The sequence below is a fragment of the Benincasa hispida genome, chromosome 12, assembly GCF_009727055.1.
Source record: "Benincasa hispida cultivar B227 chromosome 12, ASM972705v1, whole genome shotgun sequence".
NCBI classification, from domain to species: domain Eukaryota; kingdom Viridiplantae; phylum Streptophyta; class Magnoliopsida; order Cucurbitales; family Cucurbitaceae; genus Benincasa; species Benincasa hispida.
The window spans coordinates 44097707-44108872 of NC_052360.1; the positions used below are offsets into that span (position 1 = coordinate 44097707).

The window sequence follows — 11166 nt, forward strand, 5'->3', positions numbered from 1 at the left end:
GACGGAGATTAAGGGTAAGTTTGGTTTAACTTTTCAAGCGTTTAATTTTAAAAATAAGCAATTTTAGAAAAAATTAGAGCATTTGACAACCATTTAAAATAACTCTTGAAATACTTTTGAAATGTATTTTAAACTTCTTTTTTTAATCAAAGAGTTTAAATAAAAATATATAATTTTTTTTTAAAAAAACACTTTTTTATCTCTAGGCAATCCAAACCGATGTTAAATTATAAATTCTAATTTATAATTAAAAGAAGAAGAATGAAAAAGAAAGAGTGTGGAGGGGTAGGCGAGCAAATAGAGAACAAAATGAGGTAAATATTTGAAATTTGAATGGAAGAAAGGAGCAAACAGAAAATTCCCAAAGCTCAACGTGAATCTCAGTCGGTCTCTCCTTGTTCCTTCGAAGTTCCCACCCATTGATTTCAAAATATGCATCTTGATCTGGATTCTCATCCTCCACACTCTACATTTCCTTTCTAAACTTCTTTCACAATGAGCCCTGCATTTCCATCCACCACAATCCACACACCTTCTTCTTCTTCTTCTTCCTCTCAAATCCACGCCACTAACAACAAGCCGAAGCTGAAGCAGCAGCAGCAGCAGGGTTCTCGCAGCCCCTTCAATGTTCTCAATGGCATTTCCTTTTCCACCGCCTGCAACAGCTCCAGCATCGCCAGTGACGCTTCCTCCACCTCCACCTCCACCGAAGCCCCCAGAGGCTGTCTCAGGTTCTTTCTATCTCATTCCACTGCTTCTTCTAAAACCCCCCCTGCTAATAAGTTTAAACCATCTTCCAAAATCCCAAAATCTACCTCCAATCTTCGCCCTATTAAGCCTCTCAGATCTAAGCCGCTCAAGGAGAATGCTCCCAAACGGGCTGTTAAACACTACTCCAGGGCTGCAAAACCTTCCTCCACTAAGTTGGACCCATTGAAGAAAAACTCCCCCTGTTTGTATAGATGGCCATCCGGGAAGAAACCCTGTTCTTTAGGTACCCACAAATCTAAAATGCTGGCATCTGGTGGTGAGGAATTGGAGAAGAATGGGACACATGGTGTAGTGAGGATGGTTGATGATGGTAAATGTGAACCTTCTGATCTTAATTTAGTTCCCAGTGATTTCAATTTCACTCCCATGCGTAAAATGGAATATGGCTCTTCTGGTTTGGATCCAACAGTTGATAAGGTTGCTGCCTTGGAGAATTCAAACATAGATCAGAGCAAAACGCCTCCTGTTCAAGCCTCTGTATCACCAGAATTACAGTGTGGTTCAGCAATTATGCCTACAGTTACTCCTATTTGCTATGGTGCTGGCTATGTCGTTTCCGGGGTCTCTGACAAGAGAAAGTGCAGACCGAGAGGGCTTCTTATTGTTGGAGACAATACTGCGTCCATTTCTAAAGTCAAGCCTATTCAGATTTTTGAAGAAGATGGAAACATCACAAGGGACACTTCCAATTCTGTCGTTTTAAAGGTCCCTTCACCCATTGAAGCTTCTATGAACTGGCTTTTATCCCCCTGCAATGAGGAGGATGAGGATCACAAACAGAAGTCTGCAAATGCTTCACCTCAGTCTAAGAATCTCGCTGAATCAATTGCACTTCATTCTGTTCCTTCGCCATCATCTATTGATGCTCTTTCTCCCTACATATCCAGTCCTCCAGAGTTTCAAGGTTTCTTGGAGCCATTATCCTTTGAGGAAACCTCTTCCTCATGTGCTCCTAATTGCTTGGATGTCATTTTAAAGGAGGGAAGAGGACAACAGAGGTATCAAGTCAATGGGGAGAATTCTCCATTCTCAATTGACTCTTTAAGTAGCGATAATGTTATCCGGACACCACATTCAGACTCAAGTTTGGCTCAAAAAGTTTTCCCTCCGTGGTTAACTGCTGACAGTTGTGGGAAATGTGATCAGAATTCAGCATCTGAGTTGTTCTCACGAGCAAATCTACCTCGAGATAGCCCGAATGCAATAACGAGTATAACAGATTTAAGTTTCCAATTTGATTGTCTGGCCACAATACCCAATTCCATGGATCTTCATCAATTTCAAAAGATTCTTGAGGATCAGGCTTTTAGTAATAGCAATTCTTCATGTGAGGATTTGTTCAAATCCAAGATGAGAGTATCGTGGAGGGAAGGGTTAATGAGCCGGATCTACGAGATGGATGAGTTCGATACTTGTCGATGCTTGTCAGATGAAGAAGAGAATGTTGATTCTTGCCGCAATTGCTTGTCAGATATCCTTAAGACTCCTTTGGAACATAATGATTGCGAGGCTGATCCTATAGTTTCTAACTGTTTTTGTTCTCCTGGATTATTAGTTGATGAGGAAGCCGATGAATATGACAAATGTAAAGAAATGTGGTCTCATCAAGTACCTTGTTCTTGTGCGGAATCCATTAGCACGGATGGAGGTGGCTTGATTGCTTCAGGGGACTCGGATTGGAATTTATGCTATAAAAATGGATTGTTTGATTCTTAACAGTGAATCTCTTAGTTTCACTCCTATTCCTAGCGGAATAAATCTTACCAGCAAAAATTGATTGTTTGAGAAAGAATGCTTTCTCAATGGATTGCAACCCACCAAAGTGTCACTAGTAGTATCCATTGTGTGCGTCGAGTTTATGTTTGTATGAACTGAATTTCATATTCACAATGTTTGAAACTTTTCTCTTTGTCATATTATAAAGACAGCGGTCAGTACCAATATGGTGGAGTTTGTGACCGAAGAGGATTCTTCTGCTGGAACTCCATGGTCATCTATCTAAGCTTTTGCTATTTCCAATTGATTAAAAGAATATGCAGGCTGGTCGTCTAGAAAGAATTGTGCAAGGTAAATGCCTTGATAATTGGCATGTATATACTGCGTTGCATTTCTGAACACATGCACATTAGAATTTAAACCTTTATTGCTATGGTGCTGGTTTTTTTTGAGTTTCAATTTGATCTTGTTAGGTGCATTATGAAACTCCCAATAGTGAAGACTTTTGTTAGAAAGGGTAAAAAAAATGGAAATTAACTGCTTTTTATATTTTGTATTTATAATGGGATGTTGGGTGTAAGGGGGATAGCTTTTGTTTAGTTAGAGCAGTAAGTTCTAGACTGGAGAAACATCCACCCTCTTGAACTAGTGGAGAAGGCCTGTCTTATCATATTTGGATCAATATTATAAACCCCTTGAGTAGTATCCTTACAAATGGTATAGAGTGGTCATTTTGGGAATTTTAGCACTCAAAAATAGGAACCGTGAAGGCAATAGTTACAAAAGATACCAGCCTTGGAGAAGTCATTGTTGAATATGACGAAGAATATGGAACAAATAACCCTGAGAATAGAAGATCAATGACAAGTAATAGAGGACAATCAAAAGACGATCGTGACCTTGTCTGCTTATGCTGAGTAATCTCGAAGCTGATCACGAAGGAAAGAGATGAAGAGAAACACAGGAAAGGGAACCACCAACCAAAAGAAAGGTGTCAGAAAGGAAAGAAGGCTCGATGAGCGTGAGCGTGACACAACTCTGTCGAGAAGGGAGCGATCCAAATTCAAGAAAATGGAATGTTGGTATTCTCAGTTGAGAATCCGAATTTGTTGTTATTCAGTGTAGAATGATATTTTGAGATGCATGATTTAACCGATGATGGAAAGATGACAGTGCCCATCTTCAGTTTCGAAAGAGAAGCTATAGATTGGTATTGATGGGTAAAAGAGATCTATTTTATGACTGGGGTGACCTCTAATGACGACTGTTGGCACTTTTCTAGCCATTGTACGAAGGCAATTGTGTGTTTGATTTTTAGTCGTATGGCAAGAGGATCATTAACATATTTTTGGCATAAATTTGAAAGATTATTGGTGTCCTTACCTCATCTGTCAGACAAGATTTGGAAAGCATGTTTGTTAATGGGTTAGACTAGATAAACTGTGTGGAAGTACTATGTTTTAAGCCTTTCGACCTAGATCAACTGACGAAGGTGACCAAATTGGTGGAAGACCGCAACTTAATGGCCTAAAAAAAGATGGGCATGAGGAGAAATATCCCTCAAAGGTAGCAAGCCCAATGTGCCAATTTCAAATTTGGGGAAAACCTTCCCATGCTTTATTGATGCTAGCGCCACCTTAACAGTCACATTGAAAGGATTGACACAAACCCCCATGAAGGTCACTTACAAGCGCCTCACTAATGCCGAACTGCAATCAAGAAGAGAGGAAGGCCTCTATTTTCGGTGTGAGGAAAAGGATAGTGTCGGTCACTGTTGTAAAAGCAAGGAATTGAGAGTTATGGTGGTTCGTGAAGACGAGAAGACTGAAGAGATGGAGTGGGAAGGGGAAGCTGTTGAAAATGAGACAATTGAAGTAGGTGAAGTGGTCAAACTATCGTTAAATATGGTAGTGGGCATCTCAACTCCATGGACCTTGAAACTATGAGGAAAGATGGGTGATGGAGAGGTGGTTGTCTTGGTAGATTGTGGTGCCACCAACTTCATCTCATTGGGTACGATGGAGAAGCACAAACTGTCGGTGCATGAATCAACTCATTATGGGGATCAGGAATGTCGTGAAAAGATGAGGAATTTGTAAAGGCATTGATATTTATCGAGAATTACTGTGGCGAAAGATTTATTGCCCTTGGAATTGGGCAGCATTAATGTTATCTTGGGCATGAACTGGCTCATAACATCAGGAACTACTGAAATTGACTAGAAGGTGTTGACAATAAAGTTTGGGAAGGGAAAGAATCGCGTGATTCTCACTGAGAAAAAAGTTTCTATCAAAAGGGTTATCAAAACAGTGGCAGAACCCATAACCAAGGCTTCTTGGTAGAAATGAGAGCCCTCACTACGTTAAAGAAATCGGTTGAGATTGATTTTGTGCCCCCAAACCCGATTCCAGTCGACATCGACAAATTGCTTACAAAATATGAGGATGTGTTTAGACAACCCACTGGACTACCACCCCAGCGCAAGACAAACCATCGAATCCAATTGAAGGAAGGCGAATTGCCCATTAATGTGTGACCTTATCGATACCCCTATGTTCAAAAAGCTAATATTGAAAAGATGATTGATGAGAAGCTCACAGTAGGGATAATCCAGCCCAACACGAGCTTGTACTCCAGTTTGGTATTACTGGTGAAGAAGACAGATGGAAGTTGGTGTTTCTTTGTCGATTGCCATGCTTGAATAGTGTGATGAACAAACGAAAATAGTTAACAAATGTTTGGAGACCTAACTGAGATATTTTTGCAATGAGAGACCTAAGTAGTGGATCCAATGGTTGCCCAGGACAGAGTACTGGTACAATACTTCCTTTCATAATACCCTCAAAACCTCCCCATTCCACATTGTGCACAGACGTGCTCCATTGCCCCTATTGTCTTATGGTGATCTCAAGCGCTGGACTAGCTAATGGATTGTAACAAGGCCCTTGAAGCGTTGAATGAATAGTTTCGTTTAGCTTAAGGACAGGTGGAGGAGTTTGCAGACCGTCATTGTTATGAGGTGGAATTTGATGTAGGTGATTTAGTTTATTTCAAATTAAGGTCCTATCGACAATAAACTCTAGCCCAAAAGAGCAATAAAAAGCCTATCTCCAGAGAAAAAAAGAATGAAAAAGGAGCAATGAAAATTTATTTTCTATATTCTTTGGGCAAGTTGCCTATAAGCTGGAACTGCCAGCCCAATCCACAATTCATCTTGTTTTTCAAGTGTTCCAGCTGAAGCGCGCTGTTAGGCCGAACGTTGCAGTAGAGCCCAACCCACCCCAACCCACCCATGTTGACCAAATCGTTCGAATGGAAGGCAGATTGGGCGATATTTGAGCCACTCGAAAAAATGAACTGGCTAGGAAATTGGACTATTTTGGCTGGAAAGAATTACCAAACCATGAAGTGGTGTGGGAAACGATGGAAACCGTGCAACAACAATTTCATGAGTTCCACCTCAAGGTGGTTGTCACCCATGGGTGTAGTGTTAGGTGCATTATGAAACCCCAATAGTCAAAACTTATGTTAGAATGGGTAAAAATGGAAATTAATTGTAGCTTATTATAGTTTGTAGTTATAGTGGGATGTTGGGTGTAAGGGGCTAGTTTTTAGTTAGTTGGAATAGTTAGTTCTGGACTAGAGAGCCATCCACTCTCTCAAACTAGTGGGAGAAGGCTTGTATTATCATATTTTGTGATCAATATTATAAACCTCTTGAATAGTATCCTTATAGATCCCTTAAGTTTTAGAAGTTTTAATCCAGTCTCTATGATTTTGTTGAATCTTCTACATTTTTTATTGACATCAATCTATGATCTATCTACCATGCCATTTCGTGGTCTGTTATGTATGAAGAAAATGTGTCAGGTAAGAAAAGTATGGACATTCGATTTAACTAAACTATGGACCAAATTAAAACTTTTGAAATGATAAGAAAAGAGATTGATTAGGAAAGGATTACATTGAAGCCAACCGCAAACTGTGTACTAAAGCGATAATTTAGTTGACCTCCATGCAGAAGGAGATGTGATAGGGCCATAGGGCTCACAGTGCTGATATAAAGGAAGGAATTGCATCTAAAGGAAATGTATTGTGAATAATGTATGATTCTGTGGAGTAACATTATGTGCTACAGTTGTTGAATTTAATGGTTGTTTTGTTTGTTTTGTTCAGTATTGATAACAACCACAGAGACATCTAATTTGTTTATTTGTTTAGAACAGCAGAGCATATCGGGTGAAACGAAGACCTTGAATAAAAAATTTGGCCAACTGGTTCAGGTACATATTCGTGTACTCCTTCCTGATTATATTCCTTTGGGTAATTGGAATCACTTAAAACCATGGCTAAAAATGTATTTATACTGATAAAACTTTGGGGTTGTATTTTTTAGTATCAATTAAAATCCTATTTGAATGTGAATCTATTTAGACCCTTCATTAGCATTTTGGTGCATAATTCACGCGTATGTAAAACGTAAACATTAACGTAATATTAGATAGATGCTAGAATCGCATGGATAACAATGAGTTTCATTCATATGAATTATCTTCTCTTATTCAATGTTTTTTGACATAGGAATATATATATATATATTGATAGGAATTTGGAAGAATAATTTTATTAGGTGATTTTGAGTTGAGTTTAAATGGATTCGAGTGGAAATAGTTATAAATCACTCTTGATTTACTAATGTTAAAGGTAAATTGATATAATTATTAGAATGAGGTTAAATAAAACCCTAAAGTGAAAGGGTATAAGTTGATATTTTTGTGGAAGTATTTGTTCTCACCCCCTCTTTTTGCAGTTCTTTCAACTTTAAATATAATTATTTGTATCCTAAAAAAGAAATGTTCATCAAACATCTGCCTTGCACATTAGATTTGTTTAAAACATCGTATTTATATTGGTCAAATTGCAAATTTTTTCCCAGTTTTCAATTTGGTACTAATAGTTTTGCCGAAATCTTATTATAGTCCTTGGTGAATTTAGTAAACTTCACAAATCATCTCTACCATTGCCAACATGATATGTTATTTTTATTTTGAGGTAGTAAGCTTATTTTTTTATTTAGTTGATTGTGTTAGCTAACCATATTAGGGTCTAAATTTATAAAACAAAAAAGAGAAAATTTGATGAGTTTTCGAGTGGGTTAAATATAATTTGGAGACGATTTATAGTCTTTCATCAAAGAGAATTAAATTGAAACTTATAATACCACAGAGACAATTATAAATAAACCCAAAATATAAGTCTATGTTCGAACTTTTAAATTCTTAACCAAGTTGAACTAAGTTCAAATGGTAGAGACCAATTTTGTTGTTTAACTATCTATTTCATTATTGAATTTGTGCCGTACTTTGGTCGTGTGGTAGGCGTTGCCTATTCACTTGGACAATGCTCTGAACATGAAAATGTTTGAACATGTATGTTTGTAATCGAAGTACAAAACTGAGGTTAATAATGTTGTAATTGGTTATTTATTAGCTATAAGGAAATTGGTAAGAGGCACTTGATAGCTGAATGTACTAAATTGGTATCACAATCCAGGGAATTGTTTCATTTGTACTAGAATTTAAATGACAAAAATAGGGGTGTTTTTTAGCAAATCAGGCCATATTTAGGTGAATTCAATCCAGTCCACATGATTTTCATACTGTTTCAAGTACATATTTAATCAGAAAGTGAATTGAATAAACTGGATTTACAAGAAATAATAATGATTTAGGGTGTGTTTGGAATACTTTTTTAAGTGATTAATTTAAAAAATAAGTCATTGTGAAAAAAAAAATAGTGTTTTGTAATTGTTTAAAATGTATTTTAGAAAAATAAATTTATAAAAATAAGTTAGTTAGAATAAACATTTGAAATTATATTTTAGAAAAATGAATTTTGAGTATTTAATGGGTAAATCTCTCCCTAATTTGTATGAGACTACTATCATTGCTAGTGGACTTTGGTCACAATCTTTGGCGATTGTCCTGTTCAAACTTATAGCCACTACTTTCGACGATTGTCGTTGACCGACTTTTAGCCACCTGTCGACAACCGTTATCGGCCAATCTCTAGTCACCATCTCTAACAATCGTTGCTGGTCAACTCTGACTACCACTATTGATAAATTCTTTTCTTTTAAAGTAATTTGACATTAATAAAAATAATTTGATAAAGAGTTAACAAATAAATGTTTGTTTTTATTTTAAAGAATTTTATAATAAATAAAAATGAATTTTTGAAAAATATATATATATATTTTCTAAATCATTTCGAACAGGCTTTTAATGAATTTTGTGAATTATGTTTTAAACACATTAAAAGTAAAAACCAGTTTTAATTTGATCTCACTTTTAAGCTAGAAAAAAAAAAGGAAAAAGAAAGAAAACTACGGTATTGTTTGGTCAGGTCCTTGGGCAAAGTTGTTAGGCAAATCACTATCGTTTTTTTTTTTTTTTTGGAGAACAGGCAAATCACTATCATTAAATATTAGGATAAAAAAATTGAATTTGTATCCATAAGGTTGTTACACTATCAATTTTTATTCCCAACTTTCAATTTCTATCAATTAGCAACTTCCATTAATTCACTTGCTAATTCAAGTTTGATTTAATAACTGTGCGAAAGCTCACCAATTTTGACAAAAAAATTATCTCTAATGTTTTTCTTTTTGGTAAAATATTGTCAATTTTATACTATACATATGATTTGTAATTCATTAAAGGTATATGAGAATAATTTTGTAAATAGGAAAAAACTTGGATGCAACCCCATCCTGCACCTAATAAAAAATTAACATGTGGCAATGAATTGAAAATTATAAATTTTTTTATGGGAAGAAAAAGAAGAATACGGATTTAGATGTAATATTAAATGAGTGTATGTAATTAATAGAAATTGAAAGGTAAAAGATATAAAAAAGAATATATATATATTAATAGAAGTTGACAAGGTTAGAAGTATGAATGGATTTTCCCCTAAATATTATTTTAAGGTGTAGAGGGTTGGTGGGTGATAATGATAGCAATGGTAGCAGCAAGTGGAATTGGTGTTGACATAAGGAGGCTAAGGTTTAAAAGTTGTGTTGTTTTTGTGTGTGATTTTACTTTATTTTATTGTATAAAAATATATTAACAAATGCTGATGATTGGATTCAAATTAATGGACTATGTTTGGTTTGGACTTTGAATTTACTAATCAATTCATACTCTTCTATTTCTTCATATCCATCATCATCATCATTATTATTATGTGTTGGTTGATTCTATGGTCTCTCTCTAATGGAAAATGCCTTTTCATTTGTTTCTTTGTTTTATTTTATTTTATGTTACCAAAAACTAATTGATTTGCAAGCAAGTGAATGGAAGTAAGAATTTATATATTTTTTTCCTTATCCCTTTTTGTTTCTTAAAAAAATTCAATTCTAAGATAAGGATGAAAGAAAAAGTTGATTCCTATCCTTAATGCCAAGATTTCTTTATTACAATATTGAGTTTTTGTAATTTTACTTTTATATTAATATTATTATCATCATTATTATAAGTTGGTTTTTCTTTTGTTTCTTGAGAAACTTAAATTGGATTAACATTGTTGTAAGATTCACAATTTTTTTTTTTGTTCAATATCCAATAATATTTAATTTGGTAATATCCTCATTTGTGTTTAATTCCATTAGTTTTAATCTCAATTTCTAATTAAATTATTTAATTTGGACGTTGATTTCAAACGTTTGGATAACATTGCTATAGTATTCTCATTTTTGTTTAATATCCATTAGTTTTACTCTCTCTAATTAAATAATTTAATTTGAACCATTCATTTAGTTAGTTTTTTTTTTTTTTAAAAAAAAAAACAAGAAATAGTACATTTGTGTTGGTTTATGGTTAAAAATTCATTCGAATAAGCACATATTAGAAACTTTTAAAGTTTAAGAACATGTTAAATATGAGAACGAGGGAACAAGAAATTAATTGTTTGTTAATAATAAGTTGATATTCTTCTAACAAAATCATATATTTTTTTGTGTGTAAATAGTTGTGGAAAAAAATAATAATTTAAATTATATTTAACATAGCTTTTTAAAATCTAGGTAAATAAAAACACTTTAAAAACTTTGGATTCATTTATAAGTTATTGCTGAATAATCTATTTAATGAAGTGTATCTTTAAAAATAGCTTTAATATTGATTAATGTTTTTAAAAGCGATTTTCATTTATTAAGATTTTTTAATGTAAAAAGCATTTTTATCGCTTAAAATCGCTCAAACAACTGTACTAGAAAACACTTTAAACAAATAATTTTTGGTATTTTATGGAAGAATAGATTTTCTTTAAAAGAAATGTTCTTTTGGCAAGTTGTTTCACACAAACAAGAAGAATAACATGGAAAATGCTACTGAAAATTTCAAGCACTATCTATTATTCTCATCCTAATTTGATATGTAATCAAATGAAATATTAATTGATTATCCATTTATTTTATGAACTAAATATAATTTTTAAAATTTATTTTGTGACAAATAATAAATGAAGGTGATATAGAATATTTTCTTTACTACTATAGAGTAGAAATTTGATAATTTGATATATATTGTTTATAATCATTTTAATTTCTAGTCTATCGTTTATCACTTCTATTTTTTAAAAAAATAAAAATTATATAATTTGATATATACATATACA

General features: G+C 34.1%; 1 protein-coding gene across 3 annotated transcripts; it reads left to right on the forward strand.

The window, feature by feature from the left end:
- Window positions 1-324: 324 nt before the first annotated feature.
- On the forward strand, window positions 325-6962 carry LOC120092781. 3 transcript variants are annotated; one of them, XM_039050982.1, is made up of 2 exons: window positions 325-2838; window positions 6709-6962. In XM_039050982.1, exon 1 carries the CDS (start codon window positions 496-498, stop codon window positions 2485-2487), a length of 1992 nt encoding a protein of 663 aa, XP_038906910.1. In that variant the 5' UTR covers window positions 325-495; the 3' UTR covers window positions 2488-2838; window positions 6709-6962. The 3 variants fall into 3 exon arrangements, with proteins under 3 accessions (XP_038906910.1, XP_038906911.1, XP_038906913.1); XM_039050983.1 differs by having other exon boundaries at window positions 6714-6962; XM_039050985.1 differs by having other exon boundaries at window positions 6717-6962.
- Window positions 6963-11166: the final 4204 nt, after the last annotated feature.